Source organism: Dermochelys coriacea, chromosome 3 (assembly GCF_009764565.3).
Source record: "Dermochelys coriacea isolate rDerCor1 chromosome 3, rDerCor1.pri.v4, whole genome shotgun sequence".
NCBI lineage: Eukaryota > Metazoa > Chordata > Testudines > Dermochelyidae > Dermochelys > Dermochelys coriacea.
Genome location: NC_050070.1, coordinates 60,177,827 through 60,201,471, shown reverse-complemented (window position 1 = coordinate 60,201,471; position 23,645 = coordinate 60,177,827). Strand labels below are relative to the sequence as shown.

The 23,645-nt window shown below is 43.0% G+C and overlaps 1 protein-coding gene across 15 annotated transcripts in view; it reads right to left on the bottom strand.

The window, feature by feature from the left end:
* The window catches only part of SENP6 (SUMO specific peptidase 6), a 167,414-nt gene that overhangs the window by 4,323 nt on the left and 139,446 nt on the right, over nucleotides 1-23,645 (bottom strand). For all 15 annotated transcript variants that reach the window (XM_043510533.1, XM_038393819.1, XM_043510534.1 and 12 more), the window contains 3 exons: nucleotides 16,478-16,917; nucleotides 11,863-11,966; nucleotides 5,007-5,095 (listed from right to left, as the gene is read on the bottom strand). In XM_043510533.1, the coding sequence (XP_043366468.1) occupies nucleotides 5,007-5,095; nucleotides 11,863-11,966; nucleotides 16,478-16,917 (633 nt within the window). The remainder of the gene's footprint in view (nucleotides 1-5,006; nucleotides 5,096-11,862; nucleotides 11,967-16,477; nucleotides 16,918-23,645) is intronic.

The following is a 23,645-nucleotide window of genomic DNA, read 5'->3' as shown; positions in this document are numbered from 1 at the left end:
ACATTTAAAATAAAATGCAGTTGTAAATTCCCGAGATTCCATCTCTTATACTATTAATTTTTTTTTTTAGAAATTGGACTAGATTTCAAGTTGACAATGTCCCTTTACAAAAACAGCAAACAAAACAATAATGAAGAAAATGTAGAGTATACGTTGCAGATAACTGCAACAGAAATACAGTTAATGATTTAATATACACATTTATATATAGTCAGTATCAAAATGACAATGTCCTTTTTTTTAAAAAAATAAGAAATATAATCAAATATTTCAGGTTTCAGAGTAGCAGCCGTGTTAGTCTGTATTCGCAAAAAGAAAAGGAGTACTTGTGGCACCTTAGAGACTAACAAATTTATTAGAGCATAAGCTTTCGTGAGCTACAGCTCACTTCATCAGATGCATTTGGTGGAAAAAACAGAGGAGAGATTTATATACACACACACAGAGAACATGAAACAATGGGTTTATCATACACACTGTAAGGAGAGTGATCACTTAAGATAAGCCATCACCCACAGCAGGGGGGGGAAAGGAGGAAAACCTTCCATGGTGACAAGCAGGTAGGCTAATTCCAGCAGTTAACAAGAATATCAGAGGAACAGTGGGGGGTGGGGGGAGAAATACCATGGGGAAATAGTTTTACTTTGTGTAATGACTCATCCATTCCCAGTCTCTATTCAAGCCTAAGTTAATTGTATCCAGTTTGCAAATTAATTCCAATTCAGCAGTCTCTCGTTGGAGTCTGTTTTTGAAGCTTTTTTGTTGAAGTATAGCCACTCTTAGGTCTGAAGCAAATACTCACCAGCAACCACACACCACACAACAGAACCACTAACCCAGGAACCTATCCTTGCAACAAAGCCCGTTGCCAACTCTGTCCACATATCTATTCAGGGGATACCATCATAGGGCCTAATCACATCAGCCACACTATCAGAGGCTCCTTCACCTGCGCATCTACCAATGTGATATATGCCATCATGTGCCAGCAATGCCCCTCTGCCATGTACATTGGCCAAACTGGACAGTCTCTACGTAAAAGAATGAATGGACACAAATCAGACGTCAAGAATTATAACATTCAAAAACCAGTTGGAGAACACTTCAATCTCTCTGGTCACTCGATCACAGACCTAAGAGTGGCTATACTTCAACAAAAAAGCTTCAAAAACAGACTCCAACGAGAGACTGCTGAATTGGAATTAATTTGCAAACTGGATACAATTAACTTAGGCTTGAATAGAGACTGGGAATGGATGAGTCATTACACAAAGTAAAACTATTTCCCCATGGTATTTCTCCCTCCCACCCCACCCCCCACTGTTCCTCTGATATTCTTGTTAACTGCTGGAATTAGCCTACCTGCTTGTCACCATGGAAGGTTTTCCTCCTTTCCCCCCCCCCGCTGTGGGTGATGGCTTATCTTAAGTGATCACTCTCCTTACAGTGTGTATGATAAACCCATTGTTTCATGTTCTCTGTGTGTGTGTGTATATAAATCTCTCCTCTGTTTTTTCCACCAAATGCATCCGATGAAGTGAGCTGTAGCTCACGAAAGCTTATGCTCTAATAAATTTGTTAGTCTCTAAGGTGCCACAAGTACTCCTTTTCAAATATTTCAGAAACTCATTTACTGCTTTAAGGTCAGTAGGTAAGTAAAATGGCATAACAAATATCTGTACTTAAAAAAACCACACATTTCCCATATTTGGAGAAAAAAACAAAATACCTCTTCAACTCACTCAGTGAACCTAATAGGAAAAAAAAGTTTTGCATGAGCATTTAGTTTCAAGGACTTTCCTACTGCTGGCAGTAAAAGTTGAAGCAAAAGAAAAAAGTCAAAAAAATCAGACAAAATACCTTTTGAAAAAGTTAGACTGCGCTAATGTGTGTTACTGGTTCATATACTTATCATTCCTAACAGTGGAGACAACTTGCCCTTGTATTCATGTCCCCAAATGAACAGCCTACTCCCAATAACAGAAAACAAATGCAATGTTCAGATAGTACAAAACAATTTTTGCAGTATCTTATACTTTTATAGATGATGCTACTGCAAGTAACTACTTTTCAGAGTAGAATGGAAATATTTAACCATGTTTACAGTAAAAATAAATGTTAGCCTAGTAATTGTACAAATTTTTGAATTGCACAGCCTTTAAACTTTGAAACAAAGTAAATTACTTACACAAGCAATGGGTTTTTTAATATTAAAATGTTGTTTCAGGAAAGAGGTGCATTTTAAATTAATGACAGGTTTCAGAGTAGCAGCCATGTCAGTCTGTATTCGCAAAAAGAAAAGGAGTACTTGTGGCACCTTAGAGACTAACAAATTTATTTGAGCATAAGCTTTCGTGAGCTACAGCTCACTTCATCGGATGCATTTGGTGGAAAATACAGAGGGGAGATTGATATACACACACAAAGAGAACATGAAACAATGGGTTTATCATACACACTGTAAGGAGAGTGATCACTTAAGATAAGCCATCACCAGCAGCAGGGGTCACCTACTACAGGACAGGCCCAACAAAGAAAACAACAGAACGCCACTAGCCATCACCTTCAGCCCCCAACTAAAACCTCTCCAACGCATCATCAAGGATCTACAACCTATCCTGAAGGATGACCCATCACTCTCACAGATCTTGGGAGACAGGCCAGTCCTTGCTTACAGACAGCCCCCCAGTCTGAAGCAAATACTCACCAGCAACCACACACCACACAACAGAACCACTAACCCAGGAACCTATCCTTGCAACAAAGCCCGTTGCCAACTCTGTCCACATATCTATTCAGGGGATACCATCATAGGGCCTAATCACATCAGCCACACTATCAGAGGCTCCTTCACCTGCGCATCTACCAATGTGATATATGCCATCATGTGCCAGCAATGCCCCTCTGCCATGTACATTGGTCAAACTGGACAGTCTCTACGTAAAAGAATAAATGGACACAAATCAGACATCAAGAATTATAACATTCAAAAACCAGTCGGAGAACACTTCAATCTCTCTGGTCACTCGATTACAGACCTAAGAGTGGCTATCCTTCAACAAAAAAGCTTCAAAAACAGACTCCAACGAGAGACTGCTGAATTGGAATTAATTTGCAAACTGGATACAATTAACTTAGGCTTGAATAGAGACTGGGAATGGATGAGTCATTACACAAAGTAAAACTATTTCCCCATGTTATTCCTCCCCCCCCCCACTCCACCCCCACTGTTCCTCAGATATTCTTGTGAACTGCTGGAAATAGCCTACCTTGCTTGTCACCATGGAAGGTTTTCCTCCTTTCCCCCCTTACTGCTGGTGATGGCTTATCTTAAGTGATCACTCTCCTTACAGTGTGTATGATAAACCCATTGTTTCATGTTCTCTGTGTGTGTATATCAATCTCCCCTCTGTATTTTCCACCAAATGCATCCGATGAAGTGAGCTGTAGCTCACGAAAGCTTATGCTCAAATAAATTTGTTAGTCTCTAAGGTGCCACAAGAACTCCTCTTTTTTTTTTTATTTAAATTATTGAAGAAATGAAACCCCAAAAATGATTTTTGTTGTTGTTAAACCAGGATTTTGACACAACTCTTTGAGGATCTTGTTAGTAAGAGGGACCTTATGGTTATGCATGAGGTATTAAAGAGTTTATGGCTTTTAAAGTGATATTTCCATTTGTACAGACAGTCTAGAGTTCAGAGTGCTAAAGCTAATCCATGGCACATTAAGCCTTTTTATTTTGGGTGGGAGCAGTGTTGAAGGGCGCGACCACCATCTGCATGGGGCATTTAATTTCAAACCGTAACTTGAAGCCACTGCACCTCCAGCTGTGATATTCTTAGATCTCACAAGTTAGGTTTATTTCTGCTATTATAAATAGGGCATAAAATATAATTAATTATGGATGATACACATGCATTAAACCATTATGCATTTGTTACTGTAAGCTTTATATTATAATATACTTGCTTTTTTTCCTTCTTGTAGTATATAATATAACACAAAGGAAAAATAGGATTAAAAGCTGGAGAAAGAATAGAAGGGAAGCCATGAAGGCATCAATGCTAATTAAACAGTATTTATGACTTTAGAAGTCTACATTTTTATCACTTAAAATTTGAACTACTAAAGCTAGTGATAGGCAATAAATTTGCTTTTTCATAGCTTTCTGGTTCTTGGAATCCAGTTCTCATGTTTGCAATAGAAAGAAATGTTTTAACTAAAAGCAATTACAGAAGTAACAGATTTTCTGTTATGACAGTTCTGAACAAAGCAAAGGAAATATACCTAACAGGTAAGTCAGGAAAGAGGTGCAAGAAAGAGGACAACTGCACAATATTTTTGGCAAGAAATTGAGACTGTATACATATTTTAGAGTTATATAATATCTGTCACATTCTCCCCTGTTAATTTGAGATGCCCACAACTAAGGCCTTAATTCAACATCTATTTAGGCACATGTTGAATTGTAAGCAATTTCCTATGTATTTTGCTAAATAGGAATGGCACTTAAGTACATGCTTAAGTAGTTTGCTGAATTGGAGCCTACATACTAAATCACTAAGAGCAGCAGTTTTATTAGAATAAAAATATCTTCAGATGCTTGTAAAAGCAAGTCCTTCTATCTTAGCAAACCGAAAGGGAATATCTATCTATTTTCAAAAAGAAAAGGAGTACTTGTGGCACCTTAGAGACTAACAAATTTATTTGATCATGCTCAAATAAATTTGTTAGTCTCTAAGGTGCCACAAGTACTCCTTTTCTTTTTGCGGATACAGACTAACCTGGCTGCTACTCTGAAACCTACTTATTTTCAGTGCATAGGGAGTTCCACACAAAATCCTAAAACTAGATTATACTGCAAAATATAGAAACCTCAAAAAATGTAAACAGTATGTTAGCAGCATCTTATGAAGGTTGAGTGACACCCACTTAGTGCTGTCATTCTGTTTTACACTGTATTATTTTGAAGTTCGTTCTAATCAATATATCTTTATACTTACTGTATGCAGATATTAGGCTTCAGATGCCACTGTCCCAACTCTGAATTACAGTTATCATCTACAAGGCCTCCATCATCGCTGCTTTCTTCCTACAAAAACAAAATATTTGTGGTAGTTTATAGGGTGACGGCTTTTTAAATGGAATGCAAATAAAAATTACACTTATTTATTTACAGTATTTACTTAAGACAAGGAACTCAAGTTTAGCACAGTTTGCTCCCACAAATTAACAGTAAATTTTGCATCATCAAACTTTCAGCTAACATTACTTCTTGTCAGTTTCCTATTGAGGAGACTCAGCAAACCTACCAGGATTGGGAATTGTTACTCAACACAACAAGTGAAAATACTCAGGTTGGGATATTCCAAGTAGCCTAAGCTGAATTTCCATGGAAGTGACATTCATACTGCTTATATATGCAAAGATAAAAAGACTACCAGAAAAAGACAGTTACCTTTTCCATAACTGGTGTTCTTCGAGATGTGTTGCTCATGTCTATTCCACTATAGGTGTGCGTGCTCGCCATGTGCACCGGTGCTGCAAGTTTTTCCCCTAGCAGTACCCATGGGGGAGCATCGCTGTGCCCCCTGGAGTGGCGCCTCTATGGCGCGGTATAAGGGGAGCTGAACGCTCCACCCACCCTCGGTTCCTTCTTATCAGACAACTCCAACAGAGGGGAAGGAGGGCGGGATATGGACTAGACATGAGCAACACATCTCAAAGAACACTAGTTACAGAAAAAGGTAACTATCTTTACTACTTTGAGTGATTGCTCATGTGTATTCCACAGTAAGTGATTCCAAGCTATATCTGTTGGAGGTGGGTAGGAGTTCAAGACTCCCAGGACAGGAGTACAGCCCTATCGAACCCAGCGTCATCCTTGGTTTGGGAGACAATCGCATAGTGTGAGGTGAACGTGCGAACAGAGGACCAGGCAGCGGCCCTACAGATGTCCTGAATTGGGATGTGGGCCACGAAGGCAGCTGACAAGGCCTATGCCCACGTCAAGTGTGCCTTCACGACCAGTGGCGGGGGAACTCCTGCCAGATCATAACAGGTGCAGATGCACAAGGTGATCCAGCGAGAGAGGTGCTGGGTGGAAATTGACTGCCCCTTCATGCGCTCAGCCGAAGCAATAAACAGTTGCAAAGACTTCCTGAATGGCTTAGTCCGTTCCAGGTAGAAAGCCAGTGCCCTATGCACATCGAGCGTGTGCAGGAGGTGTTCCTCATTGGACGCGTGAGGCTTTGGGTAGAGAATAGGCAGGAAGATGTCCTGGCCCATGTGAAAAACGGAGACCACCTTAGAGAGGAACGTGGGGTGTGAGCTGAGCTGGACGTTATCCTTGTGAAAAATGTGTATGGGAGTCCAGAGGTCAGAGCCCTGAGCTCCGATGCCCGCCTGGCTGACGTGATGGCAACCAGGAAGGCCACCTTCCATGAAATATGAGACCAGGAGCACTTGGCCAGAGGTTCAAAGGGGGGTCCTGTGAGACGGGACAACACCAACTTCAGATCCCACTGTAGGATGGAGGCCTAGCATATGGGAAAAGACGGTCCAATTCCTTGAGGAACCATCCGGTCAAAGTATGGGAGAACACCGTATGACCTTGAACTAGCGGATGGAAGGCCAATATGGCTGCCAGGTGCACCCTGACTGAGGAGGGGGCCAGGCCCTGGGTCCCAAGGTGGAGGAGGTAATCCAGGATAAGATGAATTGGGGTGGCCGTCGGGGAAACACCCTGCTCAACAACCCACCTGGAGAAGCTGGACCACTTTGCCAAGTAGGCTCGGCGCGTGGATGGCCAATGCGTCCTCGTGGAATGTCGGTGGACACCTTCCGAACATGCCCGCTCCTCCCCGCCTAGCCATAGAGCAGCCACGCCGTGAGGCGGAGAGCCTCTAAATTGGGGTGGAGGAGATGGCCTCGGTTCTGGGAGAGCAAGTCCCGGCGGAGAGGCAACGGCCGCGGTAGGGCCACCACTAGGCTCATGAGGGTCCCGTACCAATGCTGCCAGGGCCAAGACGGAGCGATTAAAGCTGTGCCTTGTCTAAACTTCACCTTCTCTAGGACCTTGCTGATGAGGGGGAATGGGGGGGGAAGGCATAGAGAAGCTGGCCTGACCACGGCAGGAGGAAGGCACCTGAGATAGCACCCCGTCCCAACCCCCTGTCCCTCCCTGGAGCAGAACCAGGGGCAACGCGAACGGGTCCACCTGGGGAATTCTCCACACTCGGAAAGTCTGGTGAGCCACCTCTGAGTGGAGAGACCACTCATGAGGGGAGGAGAAATCCCTGCTCAAACGATTGGCCCACGTGTTGCGGGCTCCCGGCAGGTGGAAGGTCCTCAGGAAGACGTCGTGGGCTATACTGAAGTCCCACAGCCCGAGGGCTTCTTGGAAGAGGGCCAAGGACCGGGTCCCGCCTTGCCTGTTAATGTAAAACATTGAGGCCATGTTGTCCGTGAGGACACTGATTATCTTGCCCTTTAAGTGTGAGTAGAAAGCCACACACGCCAGGCCTTGGCCGGTGGTACATAAAGGCCCTGGGTCTGCAAGGTTGTGCGGGAATCCTTCATGCCATGCAGCCTGGCATCCGTTTGCTCTGCGAACAGGGCTTTGTCATCAAACGGGAGATCCTGCATAATTGACTGGGACTCCGTGGGTAGCCCGGACAGCAGGAGCCATGATGCCCTCCGCATGAATACTGCCGAGGCCATGGATCGAGAACTGTCCGCCGCATCCGACACCACCTGTAGGGCAGCTTTGGCGGCAGTCACACCCTCCTCCAGCAGCGCCTTGAACTCTTTCTTGTCTCGCTCTGGGAGGGAGACCTCGAATTTTGGCAGTAAGCCCCAGAACTTATATTCGTATCTGCTCAGGAGAGCTTGGTGGTTAGCCACCCGCAGCTGGAAGCTTGAAGATGAATACAACTTCCTACCGAAAGAGTCCAGTCTCCTTGAATCTTTATTTTTGGGCGTGGGAGCTGGTTGGCCCTGTCTCTCTCTGTGGTTGACAGATTAGACCACCAGGGAATTGGGCGCCGAGGGGGGAATAAAGGTATTCATGACCTTGGGCGGGTACAAAGTATTTGTGCTCCGCCTTCTTTGAAATGAGGGCCAGGGAAGCCGGCCTTTGCCCCAAGGCATTCAAAATGTTTGCACCTCCTCGTGGAGGGGCAAAGCCACCCTGCCCGGCACCAGGGAGGACAGGACATTAAAAAGGGAGTTTAAGGGCCCCTCCATCTCCTCGGCTTAGAGGTTAAGGCTCGATGCTACCCTTCTCAGGAGCTCCTGGTGTGCTCTGAAGTCCTTCTGCGGGGCGGAGGGGCTGCAACTGTGTCTTCTGGAGCAGGGGAGGAGGCTGACACAGAGCTCTGAGTGTCTGCCGGCACCGGAGGGTCCACCCCTTAGTCGGACTCCGGGTGCGGCACCAAGGACCTATGTCCCACTGATTTAGCTCCTGGGAGCCAAGAGAGCGAGGCCGATGGCACCTCTGAAGCTCCGGTTACCGAGCGAGCTCCACCCGGGGCTGCGTCGGAGGCCACGGTGCCCACTGGTACCATTGTCCCTTGCCACGGGGCCCCGTGCCACTGTCCCTGCTGCTTGGTTGGCTTGACTAGGCCGACCCAAAGAGGTGCAGCTATGAGTGGAGGTCGGGCTGACAAGTGACCTGGCGCTATCGCGGGAGGAACGGCAGTGCCTGGAGCAACCGCATCCACGGGACCGCGACCCCGACACAGAGGAGAAGCACTGCTCATAGCTGCGCGATCTGCTCCGACGCACAGCCCTTCAACAGCGCAGTGCCAGCGATCTACGCCTCGAGCTGTGGGGGCAGTGTCTCGGCATGGAGCAAGAGCAGGAGTCTGACCAGAAGCAGCGACAATGCTCATGCCATGACCAATTGCGGTAGCCCCGACGACTCGGTGACCATCTGCAGCGCCTTTCTTGGTCACGTCGGTAATTGCTCCGCAGGGTGGAGCCGTGCCGGGAGCCCCGTTCGGACAGCACCCAATCAGACACTCTAGCAGGTGTCAACGGGATGCAATCCTCGTGCATTGCTGAACAATCACTGGGCGGAGAACGGGGTCGGTCTCCTGACCGAGACCTGCCCCGAGCTTGGGGGCGATTGCGGGGAGCCCAGCAGCTGTTTGCCTCTGGAGTGGGAGCCTGACACCGGCGGCACCCCTGGTACTGGCATCGTCATGACATCTGCTAGGCCTCCAGCGTCAAAGGCATCTGGACATCCAGAGAGGCCTGACCCAACGCGGCCAGGCTACTCCTCTCAACACGAGTCAGAGGCCTAGGGGCTGGAGGGGAAATGAGGGCTGCCCGACATGGGTCTAGCCTCTGCCCCACTTTCTCTCGGTGCTGCTGCGACGACGGGCCTTTTCTCGACGTCTTGTGTCCTGTAGATGGGGAGTGGTACCGGCTAGTGGAACGCACTGAAGGGTCACCACATACTGAAGTTGCGGTGCCAGGAGCCAAATTGGTGCGGTGCGCCGGAGCTGGGGTCAGCACTGACTCCATGAGAATGGACCGGAGCCTAATGTGTCTTTCCCTTTTTGTTCAGGGTTTAAAAGATCTACAATTCTTACAGCAGTCGCTGATTTGAGTCTCACCCAAACAGCATAGGCAATCCACGTGCGGGTCACTTCTTGGCATAGAACGCCTGCAAGTGTCGCACAACTTGAAGCCTGGGGCATGCCCCGGCCAGGATACTCTAGCTAACTGAACTGACTAAAAGAACTGACTAACAACAGGTACTAGCACTAAGCGAACGGAAAAGTTCTGGGGATGAGCGACAGCTAAGCTGGAGCAGAGTAGTTCCAATGCACCTTCACTGGTGCAAGAAGGAACTGAGGGTGGGGGCAGTGCGCAGCTCCCCTTATACCACACCATGGAGGGGCCACTCCAGGGGGCACAGCGGTGCTCCCCCTATGGGTACTGCTAGGGAAAAAAACTTCTGGCACCGGTGCCCGTGGCGAGCACGCACACCTACTGTGGAATCCACATGAACAATCACTCGAAGAAGAACTTGCTCTTCAGGTTCATATTTTATTCACTTGTATCACTCTTCTGAGTAATCTTCAGTGCAAAGGTTTTGCCTTTATAGGAGAAGACAGAACTTTTAAAGATGAGAATTCTGTCAGTGTTTACTTGTATTTAATAATGCAATATTACACATGGATCTTCTTGCGTTTTGAACAGAAACTCCTTGACTAGCACCGAGGACCATTTTTGTTACAGGAAAGAAGACGGCTTTTCAAAAAAATAAAACAAAGAAGTACAGCAAAATTGTTTGAAAATCTTTTGGATGGAACTAGCCAACTCATAATGCAATGTGTTGCCAGGTTGAGGGAGAATTTAGATGGCTGTTCTCTGGCATCAGTGTCATGCACATTTCGCCTATGTCTGTGCCTTCTTAAAGGTTTCTATTGCAGTCAGCCTCTATATATTTTAGCTCAACTTACCTGTTTCTATTCCAGTTCTGGCAATTCTGATGGATGTGAATGATAACTTCAAATCTAGGCTGAATCCTGAGCTGCTGCTGCAACAAGAAGATTCAACATACCCCCTTCTCCTCCCAAAATGCAAGGACCGAGGCAGAGGCTGCCTATACCATTCTCCTGACTGCCTCCCTCCACCAACCCCAACTCAGACTCTCTGCCCATCCCTCTTACGGCCTCTCAATCTGCTTCCAGCAAAGGTTCCCTTTTCATTGAGGATTTAGGGAGTGCAAGAGAAAGGACAATAAGGAATCTGTTTGGTGGAAGGCTTAAGGCTGACCCCGGCACAGTCATGAGTTGGGAAAGATGAGTTTAGTCTATCTGCAACAGCAGTTTAGGTTTCAGCCCAGATATGAGGTTTTGACCACACACAAAAACACCCCACAAATGCAAACCTTGAAAAAGATTATTCAATTTGCTGGGCTCAGTAGGAAGAATGCTGCTTAAAAAAAACTTCAATCCCAAGGTGTGAGGTACTCAGTCTCTTTTTTTGGAGAGGGAGATAAATGGTAGAACAGAAGACTCCTACTACTTATGTGAAAGGATTTGAGAGTCTCTGATCCTTTGATTTCAGATGCGAAGACCTGCACCGGCACTGATTCAGTTCTGATGGCCTCTTAAGGGAGGATAACTTTGTATACCTTCTGGAAGGACAATACAGCCTTTAAAAGTCTGGAAGAATGCCGTCCCTCCCAGGACCTCAAAACAATGGTCTAAAATGGGTTTGTAAAGGACATTTTCCACTAAGACCCCACATTTTTTAAATCCCAATGTTTTCTTCTGATCCTCTGGTTTGAGAGTGGAGAGTGAAAGACAACAAATCTAGACAAAACCCCATTTTTAAATTTAATATAAAAAAAGAAAAAAGAAAAAGAAAAAAGGCTAACATCTACCTATGAAGTCTGTCTATTGCCAAGGAATGGCATTTAAAGAACAGAGAGTGGATGATTCCAGAACCTGCTATGAAGACAGGAGCAGAGGAACTGAGGGAAAGTAATAGTCACTGGTCTCTCAAAACCTCAGCTAAATCATTATAGTCCATGGTCAATAAGCAAAAGTGCACGAAGCATAGTGCATGATCTGTACAGCAGATTCTTACTGAGCCAATTTTGTGAAAGAGTATATCATTAATCTTCTAGCAGCTAAGATGCAAGTATAATTCTAATACTGAGCAACAAATGCTCTAGGTTCTAACCTTACAAATGTCAAATCTAGGTTTCACACAATATGTAATTTACTATCTGCTTACTGCTTTTAAAAACACTGTTCACACATACAGTCTGATTTTTGTTCTTCAGAAGGGGAACAATATTACACATTACCTAAACAACGTCGTTAAATTCTTTACCTGGTTATCTTGATCTTCAGAAAAATCTATAAGCTCATCTTCATTTAGTTTACTGCCATCAGTGGAGTCTTCACTATAGTTCAGCCTGATTTTGTGCAAACCATCTGTATTAAACAAAGATAGCCATACATTTAAAAATCAAATACAACATCATTTTTATAACCTCATAATGGACTAAGTGAAGCGTTCCTCACAAATAGCATTTCAGAAAGTGTTTTGCGTTTGAAATCTTTAGACCTAGACCAAAACGATAACTAGTGAAACTAAGCTACATGTGTTTACGTCACTAGCAAAATTCTGCTTTGCAAATTACTTCCTTAAAGCTTTACGGTTCCAAAGAAACTTTACAAACACTAGTCTCAGAGTCCTTGAGAAGTAGGTAGATAAATATACCAGTGTTACAGATGAGAAAGCAAAGACATGATGTGACTTGGTGCATGATCACAGCATTACAGCTCAGTTCTTCCCCATGAAACCTTTGCTTAATGTACTCAATGTTTTCCCACACAAACAAGTTACCCTCTCTGTGCTTTACTTCCTGCATCTATCAAAACAAAACTAGTAATATTTTGTACGTAAAGTCCTTTTTTTTCATAGGATTCAAAGCACTTGCCAAAGGTGAGTTAAAACATTATTGGCCCTATTTTACACGATTTAACTAAGGCATAGTTTTGAAGTAATTTGACTAGAGAGAGTACAGGTCAGGACTCACTCGCTTAACCTAAATGGGTATTTTGAAGATGGAAGCAGTAACAGAAAGTGGGGCTGTACTTTTACAGAATCTGTTTTTTTCCCCAAAATGTTGGTATGACTGAGTTGGAACAATTCAGAAAACTATGTTTTTTCACTATGCTATAGCTGCCAACCCCATGCATTCCAAAGGCATGGGACAGGCCCTCAAATAAATGAGATTTGTTTTAAAATCTCATACTTTGTATATAGATACACACACACACAAACACACGAGTTTTTATTTGTCTTCTTATTTCTGAGCCTTTGGAGTACACTTGTTTCATGTTTTCAAACTTCTCTGTACGATAAAGGTCTAGAAACTTTTATTTTAAAAAAAGGAAGCCGATAGTTGATATTTTTCTTAAAGCCGCACCTGCTGAAAATAAGATTGAATAAGACTATCACAAGACTGGTGATAAACTGGAGCTGGAAACACAGCTATGCATTTAATACCTATGCCCAGTGTATCTAGGGGTTTAACTTAATAGTTTAAAATGTGACTTTTCTACGGCACAGGTATCTGGGGAGTAAAGAGGAAAAGGATATTAGAACATACAGTAGAACCTCAGAGTTACAAACACCTCAGGAATGGAGGTTGTTCATAACTCTGAAATGTTCATAACTCTGAACAAAACATTATGGTTGTTCTTCCAAAAGTTTACAACTGAACATTGACTTAATACAGCTTTGAAACATTACTATGCAGAAGAAAAATGCTGCTTTCCCCTTTTTTTTTTTTAAAGTAGTTTAACACAGTATTGTAATTGCTTTTTTTTGGGGGGCGGGGGGTCCCTGCTGCTGTCTGGTTGTGTACTTCCAGTTCCAAATGACCTGTGTGGTTGACTGGTCAGTTCGTAACTCTGAGGTTCTACTGTAATTCCATCATCTTATGAATTATTAAAGCAACTGGGCAAAGCATGTAACGAAAGTTATGGATGTCAAATTTGAATGGTAAAGGATTAGCAACCGTGAGCCACCTCATAAATCACAACTAACAAAATAGTGGAAAAATTGCATTTTCTTCTCCCTCTCATAACTCGGACATTTGACAATACATATTTTGTTCAAACTTTTCAAAAAAAGTTTCATTTTGAGGCAGACATCAAGCATGGAAAATTTCAGGCACAAAGGCTAAAATTAGGGAAATTAGCAGCATATGAAGATGGGGGTCATTCTAGAAATTATTCTGCAGTCTTAACTTTAGCAGCCATTATAAATTTTACCACTAGTAGAGCATTTTGAAATATTATTCCCTTTAAATAAGGTTGACGGTGCAGATATTTTGCATAAGCAAGCTAAAAACTTGAGGTAAAAAAGAAAAAGCCACCACATGTCCAAATTTAAGTTTTGAGAACACGGGAACAATTTTCAAAAGCACTATATGACTTAGGGCCCTTAAGTCCCATATTCAAAAGTGTCTTAGGCACTTAGAAGTCTAAATTGAACTTTAAGAAATAATTCACAGGCATTAAATATGTAATAATACATTTTGATGCATTTCCTTCTTCCTCCTCTTCCCTTTCCACTATGATGCTGACAGAAGAGCTGAGGGAGTCTCTTGCTTGGAACAGAAAGGAAACGAAAAAAACATAAAAGAGCTGCACAACTGTGGCAATTGTGCTCTGAAGTTTTATACAATCAAATTTTAATGAAACTTTGAAGTTTCATACATACTTATATTTATAGAACAACAGAATTTATATTCCTTGTGAAACCTAGAAAAATTAAATCTCCTCAAACTCCCTCATCCACATAATTAAGACTGCACACAAAGATCAAACCTAACAAGATCCCTGTACTACCTCACTAGACATCCCTCACAATTCAAATACATTCCCATTTACGACTACCATTTTTGGAAATGGTAACTAAACTAAAGGTTTTGAAATGTTCTTAACCAAGACAATTTACGTTATTTTTAAAGTAATATTTCATGATAGTATTAACAGCTTTACTAAAATTAAATAGCATTATGTTTACTGCATCACCACCATCCAAAGTGCCCTGTTCTGCAAAGATGTATGCAGGTGCTGAACTTGCTCACTGTGAGTAATCCAACTGAAGTCAATGGGACTAATCAAAACAAAAGTCTTTGAGGCACTAGAGCCAAAGTCTCTCCAGAAAGATTTCTGGTCAAGAGTGCCCAGCCCTGTGCACTTAATCAGTTCCCTGCCACTGCAGGAGTCTCAGATACTGGTGCACCTCGGTCCCTCCTGTTTTCTGTCCGTGGCACACAATAGTTCAGTCTCTTGAGGACTGTAATACTTTGCTTTAATTCTGGTTGTTGGGTTTAGTACGTTTAGCATGCTGGATGTTATCAGTGTCCTGTGATAAACCGGATTCAGACTATATGATCTGGTAGTCCCTTCTGACCTTAAACTCAGACTATGAGAAGAAAGAACACAAAGAACCTTCCTCCTCCCACTCACGTGCCTTTACCCGATACAATGGCAGTTCTTGAACTTCCCTTAGTGCAGTGGTTCTCAAACTATTGTACTGATGACCCGTTTCACATAGCAAGCCTCTGAGTGCAGCCCCCCTTATAAATTAAAAACACTTGTTTATATATTTAACACCATTATAAATGCTGGAGGCAAAGCCGGGTTTGGGGTGGAGGCTCACGACTCCCCACGTAATAACCTCACAACCCCGACGGGTTCCAACCCCCAGTTTGAGAACCCCTACCTTAGTAAAAGTGCTCTTCCAGACTAAGGCCACTGCTGGAAGCAGCCTCCACAGAAAAGCTAGCCACTGGAGCCTGCCTTATGTAGAGGGACAGCTCACTAAGGGCACTGTCTAAGGATGGCACGGTGACTACATGACAATTGTTTTCATTTCTGTTTCTTTTCAAATGTAGGATATCACATACTTCACATCACTATATTTAAAAGAACGTTAAAGGTTGAAAAATCCAGCACGCAAAAGCTAGGAAACACCAGAAATAGGGCTGCCTGTGCAACTTTAATGTGGCCCCCTTGTGGCATATATATGATGATACAATTTTTAAATTCCATGGTCACAAACTATTTTTTTCCACAGGACCACTGCCTCACTCAGTGCATAGGACGGGATGAATGATGTTCAGCAAATTATTCAGGTTTGTGTAACAAATTAGGTTGTTGATTTTTAACCCTCATTTGTAGCAGAAGTTGGTAGATGTGCAGTGAATGAAGCCAGGGACTACAGGAAAAGAAAGGATGGTCTTGAGGTAATGTTTTATCCCTGGCTTTACCACAGATTCTTACGTAATGCTAGGCAAGTCAATAACCTCCAAATATTCACAGGCAACCACCAGTTATAGGTTTCTCATTTTCTGGGTGCCCAACCTGAGCCATTGTGCTCTCAACTGCAACTAAATTCCATGGGAGCTGCAGCTGCTCAGTGCCTCTTAAAAAAAAAAAAAAAAGTCAGACTGGAGGTGTCAAGTTGATCAGCCAATCACTGTGGTGATTGTGAACACTTTTGAAAATGCTGGCTCTCATCTTTCTGTCTGTGCCCATCTGTGAAATGGCATAAAACCCCCCAACTTACAGGGATGTGGTAAAGATAAATGCATCATCTTTTTGAAACATTCACACAACACAGAAAGCTCATGAGGAAATTAATCTCTTATCATGCATGGATTAGATGATGTGTGGTAAGGCAGTTATGGTGAGAGGCTCATAAACTGATAGATGGAGGATACAAAAATTAAATAGCCTCATTTCCTGAGTTGTCCATCTTGTGCACTGAATGTAGAAAAAAGTATGTGAAACTGTATAATAATACATATGCACAGGAGAGAAGAACCAAGATTCCACAGCTGAGATACCTTTCTTCTGATAATAGGAAAGCTGAATCTTTCATCCTAAAGCACATCGAAATAGATTTTAAATGTACATACCCATAGGTTGTACAGCAGTTGTGTATTCACTCTGCATGCCATTCTCCTCTGCAGTCCTATGATCAAGTTTATGACATGCAGATTCCATGGTCCTAGGTTCTTCTGAATCACTGCCTATTTGATTTACTTTTCTAATTCCACTTTTTCCCCTACAAGGGCTTCTTCTACAATATAGAGACTCACTGTCCTCCATTTCCCTGTTTGTGTCAGTTAAAGCTACATGAAGTTTTTTGTTCAGTGTCCTCTTTACTGTAGACTTGGAAGGAGAGCTTTGTGAAGACGAATCCAACTCATTTGGCAAAGGAGATGGAGTGCTGCTTTCTCTCTCTGAAGAGGATGCTTTTATTTGCATTGGTGCACTTTCATGGTAGTGGGGATTTGGTTCATATCTGGGTTTTTCTGAACCAGGAAAACAGATGACAGCTAAAAACCAGTGAGCACTGCAAAAGAAAAATGAATTAGTAAGTTTATATTGATTTAATGTTTAAAGTTATCAGAAATAAAGTGGCAAAAATTGTAGTTAGCAATGACTATTGGGAATGGGAGTTGGTTTGTTTTTCCACTTTCCTGAACAGATTTGCTTTAAGCATCCATAACATTCTCCAAAGTCAGAATTAGTCCATGTACTTAGCTAGCCACCACCAAATTCATTAATGGGATAGGTTTAGTTAAACCGGGGCACTGTCTGCATATTTCTTTCACTCATTGTTCATGACTCCTTTTCCTCCTCTAGAAGTTTCCTCCTCCAGTGTGTTTTGTTAACTGCAGAGCTGATGTTTTACAGCTGCATCTTATTTCCCCCCCCTGGAGATGCAGTGCTTGCAGCCCAGCCTGCATGTTCAGTCAATCAGTCTTGATTGTTGCTGGCATGGCCAGCCCATCATCTCCAGCTCCCTACACCCTCCAATAATAAGTATGATCCCACACACCTCTTCCAATACCATGTAGCCTCTGGTGGAGGAAAAACAGAGGAGGGAGAAGTGGGGTCAATGCTGCTGCGGCCACCACCAGAGTATGTGAAGCCACATGAGTTTACACTTCTTCCACACCAGTGTCCAAAAAAACCAAAAAACCAAAAACACAAAAAACAACACTGGGGGAAATCCCAGTTTCTTCCACAGTAGATGTTTCATCCCTTTGCCATTCCACATTTCACTGAGAGCCTGCACCTCCACATAATCACACGTGGAGTGACAGCAAATTAGAGATTAGGGGGCGGGGCGACTGATCTGATTGAGGTCTCCTGGAGCTATTGTAACATAAACAAAACAAAGCCAAACAGTGCTTTATACAGATGCAGCAATAGCTAAAGAGTTTTAACTAGTGGCTTTCTCTAAGAAAAAAACTGACTTTGGGTAAAATTTTCAAAAGCACTTAGACTCCCAGGGCACTTAAGGGCAATTTTTAAAAGTGACTTGGGCACTCAGAAAGCCTAAGTATCATTGAAAGTCAATGGCACTTAGGCTCCTAATTTTGTTTTAGAAAATCGCACTTACGTCCTTTTGCATTTTACCCATTTCTTATTCCTTCCAGCACTTACTAGACGCACAACCATAAGCTTATTAGTTGCAGATACTATGCCAAATTCCAGTATTGCTTTCATTAAGTGTGGGTTGTGTGTTGTTAACTGTATACTTTATCACCAACTCTCTAAACAGACTGATTGTTTACTAGCATCTGAATGCAAATAACATCAGTTTCAAATTTTGATTTCTAGGCCATCTCCACACTGGAGAGTTGAAGCACTGGCAACTGAACCAGTACAATTGTACTGGTGTAAATGGCATCGGAGTAGTTGTGTCTAAACCGTCCATCGTGTTCTGAGGTTAATTCTGCCCTGTGTCCACACAGTTCTCTACTCAGCCATTGCAGTTCAGCTGTCTTCTGTATACTTATCCCACAGTTCCTGGAAAATTCCCGGAAACAGTGGCTTGTGGGAGACTTCAAAAAGGCTTTCTGGAAGCAGATGATCCAACTCCAGCAGCTCCATCAGAAACTAAGCAATTGAGAAGACATATCCTCAAAACAAAGGCCAGGGCAAATAGTTCTAGTTTGCTCTTTTTTGCTGAAACTCCTCAAAAGTGAATCATCTCAGGCTGCCTAGCACAGGTCTTGTCAGCGGTACTGCCAACATATAAGTAAAGTCAAAGATGATCAGCAATTATTGGAATTTATACTATATGATTGTGAAAGATTCTCCAGATGTTTCCTGGTCCTTGGAGTAATTGTTCCTCAAGATGGCGCTAACCAAGTAGAGCAGTAAGTTTGGTCCCCGACACAGAATGATGATACAGAGTTGTCTGAGACCTGGTATGAACAGCAGTGATTACAGACCTTCGTAAGAGACCAAAAACTTTTACATGCCTTTGTGGGGAGCAAGTCCTTACAAGTGTGGCATCAGACCACCAGAAAAAGCTCTGCTGACCACAGAAAAATCAGTGCGATTACCCCAGGCATCAATTTGGTTTGGCAAGTTCACAGGGCATGCTTTGCAATGGATCTCTACACTGCAATTTATCAATTAGCAAATATGTCTGAGATCATTGAGAGATTTGAGTAACTGGTTCACCTGAATTGCTGTAGTTACAGAAGAAAAAAAAAAAGTGTCCATTCTGTGCCCACTCCATCAAGACCAGGAGTGCATTAAAGGAAAAAGGTTGGGTGAGGATCTAACTAGATCATCATAGTTGGTTCCTAGATGTTCAAAAGACTTGCCAGGCAATATGCATCATGTAAGAATTTTTAAAAACTTTGCACTTTTCAGGAACACACTGAAGGACACACTTCCCTTCCTACATCAGTGAAATTAACTGGATTTCTATCCCAACTGTGATTTTCAGTGACCCTCCATTCCCACTCCTTACCTGGGTCAAAAAGACATACCCCAATGCAGAAAGAAGTTGGTTCAACTACACATCCAGCAGGTGCAGGATGGTTTATATAAGCATGTATATGACCTCCATCACCAGAACGCCTGAATGTATCTCAAACAATTTTACCCTGCAACACTGATATAAAGGTAAGAAACTATTATAATGTTCACAAATGGAAAATTGAGACAAAAGAGATTAAATGGCTGCTTAAGGTCATATAAAAAGTCTGTGGCTGAGCTGGGACCCAGATCTCCCGAGTCCCGGTTCAGTGCTTTCATTTCAAGGCCATCCTTGTGCACTTGGAAGACTCAACACAAAATGGCAGTGTCTAACATGCAATCACAGTACAATTAGCAATATATGTATTTTAATATCTTGTTGTTGTATTCTGCACATCCGTGAACGCCAGGTGGAAGCGCTTAACAGACTATACAGTAAGAAGGCCATAAGGCATCCAGCACTTAACAAACATAGCTGGGGAGCACAACCTGAAGCTGAGGCTTACATGTTTGAAATAGGTATGGAAATCAGATCAGAGATGCTTTGGGCTCATATTTTGACAATACATGGGAGAATGTAGGGGAATGAACATGTTGGAACCTGAAAGACAGAAATAACTGGTTGGAAAATCGTTCCCAGACAGTAGTTATCAGTGGTTCATATTGGAAGGGCATAACGAGTGGGGTCCCACAGGGATCAGTTCTGGGTCTGGTTCTGTTCAACATCATCATCAATTATTTAGATAATGGCATAGAGAGTACACTTACAAAGTTGGTATTTGCAGCTATTAAATATTTTTTTCTTTTGTTAATGGTGAATTTCATCTTATATAGTAAATATGCTTTTCTTCATCAGTTTTTTAAAATGTAGGAGTCTGTATAAGGGAGGCTAGGGAGTAGTGAAATGGTGATGTATAGAAGGTAAATTGAAGTATGATGGATAGGTCAACTTAACAGAAATAAAAGGCACAAATCAAATTTATTAAACCTACAACGGCAAAAATAAGCCACTGAAAATACAAAAAGCAACAATGAAATATTTCCAGACTGCAGAGACAAGAAAGTCATGTGCTGGGGATTCCCACTCTCTTTGTTTTGATTGCTTGCACAAGTGGAGAGCTATGAGAACATATGGAAGGGAGCATACAAGTATAGGTGGCAGCCCAACAAAAGCTGCTACTCTCCTGTACCATGACATTGTCCTGAGGTGGTGGTACATATTTAACAAGTGCAGGGGACTACTGTTGGGATAAGACTGCTTGCTGCCTTTGCACCTGCAAGTATTCTTTCAAGAACTCTTCATGTACCTCTTGCTCCTGCAGCTTCATTCCTCTACCATGATGTACATTTATTCATTGATACTCTGTTCTCTTGGTTAAACTAGCTGTCTTAAAAATAAAAAAAGATGGTCAAACACTCAACTTCTTGCATTGCGTTGGCCTTACTTGAAACGACCCATGCAGCCTCAAGTGGAAGGTTAGAGAGAGCTGTCTACTTGCTGGAGTCTAGTGGAGCAAAGCTGGATGAATGGGGAAGGCATAAAGAGCTGCTGCTGTGCCGGCAGAGAGGATACTTGCAGAGGCTGGAGGGCATGGTAGGAATGACTTTGCTTTCACTTGAGACTGCATCTGTCAGTTTCATAATTATGGCAATGATCTTATGAACCCAGAAGTCTGTTCCCCCATTCATGAGCTTGCAAAACTAGCCCTGATCAGCAGAAATAAAAAACAAACAAAAGTTCATATACTTTATACAGAAGTCCCCTCATCTCCAGAGTCCTCTTCCACCTGTACAATCTTCACTGGCAACTCCAGAAATTCTTAATAGGTCCTGTGATCGCAGCATGGTTTCCAGCACCTCTTTAAAATATCTCTTGTCTTGGACTCAACCATCCTAATGCTGTCCTCCATTCGGATCCTTACAAGCCTTATGCTGGGTGTCTAGATGCTGTCCAATAGTACCTCCTTCTCCACAGATGGAAAAGTCCCAATGACAGGGACTAGTTCATTGAAAGACATTTTCATGTCTGCCCCAGAGTGGATGTTACCTTGGCCCATACTGGATTGGACCATCTACGTTTTTGTTTTTTCCTTTCTCTGTTTCTCAGAGCAAGCAATACCTTGCTTTTCAGGGACAAGGGTGTACCAAATTACAGAGTTTCAGCTGCGACAACCATTTTGTCTCCCAGACATCTGCCTTGGGCCAGCAGGGCAGAATATACTCGTACAATGGCTTCTTCCAAGACTTGCTTCATAATCAGCTAGCATTACATTAGAGGAGCCCAACACGGTGACTTGCCTTGACCAGAGGAAGTACAAGCTAAGTGTGAGACTGTCTGTGAACCAATGTGAGCAAGTTTGTGTGGACACATGGGTATGTTACAGGCATGCCAGCAGTCCAAATTTCTCTAGTATAGACAAGGCCTTTTAATGCCTGACATCTTCAAAGTTCTGTGCAAATTAATGATCAGCTAAACTCATAAGCATATTTCTAGCTCAACAGCATGTTTCAGGATTAAGAATTATTCTCACTTTGCAGCTATGAAAACACTGGAAGAGAGAGAGATTAAGAGTCTTGCTTAAGGCTACATAACAAACCATTGGCAGAGCAAGGAATAGAATTCAGATTCCTTGTCCTGAGCTCAGTCAACGACATCATATTGCCTCTTTAGGGCCAACCACTGAACAAGCGGACCAAGGAAGACGAAAATGGCTTAAGAAACTCCTTTATAGGCCTTTTGCATACAAGCAAGATTTTGGGCAGCTTTGATAAGATCATAGATCAGAATCTCACCCTTCGTATTCCAAACATTCAGAAAGCTAACACTTGTGATAAATATGTCATCATTCTTAGTCAAAGTTTTCATTCTTTATATTATTCCAGTTGTAGTTTCTCATAAGTGTTTATATTTTCTTAAAAAGTTGGCTGAAGAGTTAATGGTAACCTCATGTTTCTAAAAGGGGAAATGAGTTTGGGAATGACCTTGATATTTTTGCTCATTTTGATGGAAATTAGGGGAGCAGAAGGTAATGTGCTTTCGTCCTTGGAGAAGCACTTAACACTAATGTTCCCTGATGACCATTAGGAAATCAACAAGGTTATATCTACACTACAATTAAAAACCCATGGTTGGCCTGTGCCCACTGACTTGGGCTTGCAGGACTTGGGCGCACGGGGCTATTTAACTGCAATGTAGATATTTGGGCTCAAGCCCATCTCTTGTACCCTGCAAAGGGGGAGGGTCCTAGAATTTGGACTGCAGCCTGAGTCTGAATATCTACACCATAGTTAAACAGCCCCTTAGCCTAAGCCCAAGGCAGCTGACACAGGCCAGCCGCAGATGTCTAAGAGTATGTCTACACAGCAAAGAAAAACCTGCGGCTGGCTCATCCTAGTCGATTCAGGCTCACAGGGCTCGTGCACCATCCCAAGCCCAGAAGTCTACATGACAATGGAACAGCCCCGTGGCCCAAGCCCGAGTCAGCTGGCAAGGGCCAGCCATGGGTATTCCTTTGCTGTATAGACTTACGCTCAGTCTGCCTTCTTACACAGGGAAAGAGATGGTTCAAAAAGATTAAGGAAAATAATTACACCTAAATAAAAGTAATGAAGACAAGAATTTCAACTGCCTCCACTTCCCTCTCCGTGCAGATTCTTGGCAATTTCTTCCAAGAAAAAACTGAAAATATAACGTTCTTCCTTCCCCTTCTACAACTCACATCTTCTCCCATGTCACAGATAGCTTCTGAACTAGTACTCCATCTTCATGCTACTTGATCAGCCATCTTTTACACAGTTGACGATGTTCTTGAATTCTTGTCCTCCCTTGGCTTCTGTCACTCTGCTTCTCCTCCTACTTCTCTAGTCATTCCTTCAGCATGTCCTTTGGAGGAACCTTCTCCTCTGCTCTCCAACTGTCTGTGGGGGTTCCATAGAACTCTGTCCTTGGTCCCCTTTTCTTCTTCCTCTATACCTTATCTCTGGGAAATCTCATCCACAAACAAAAATTCAACCATCTTCTCTTGCTGACAATTCAACAGATCTACTCCAGACCTGTCTCCTTCTGTACAAACTAAATCCTAGCCTGTCTCTCTGCCATCTCATGGATGCCCACCCGACAGCTCAAGCCCACCATTGCAAAAACAGACCTCAATCTTTCCCCCAAAATCCCTCCTCACTACCTCCTCTCTGAGTCACTATGGACACCACCACCATCTGTATTGTCACTCAGGGCTTGTCAACACTTAGAGGGATCGATGAGCAGCGATCGAAGCATCGGTGGTCGATTTAGCGGGT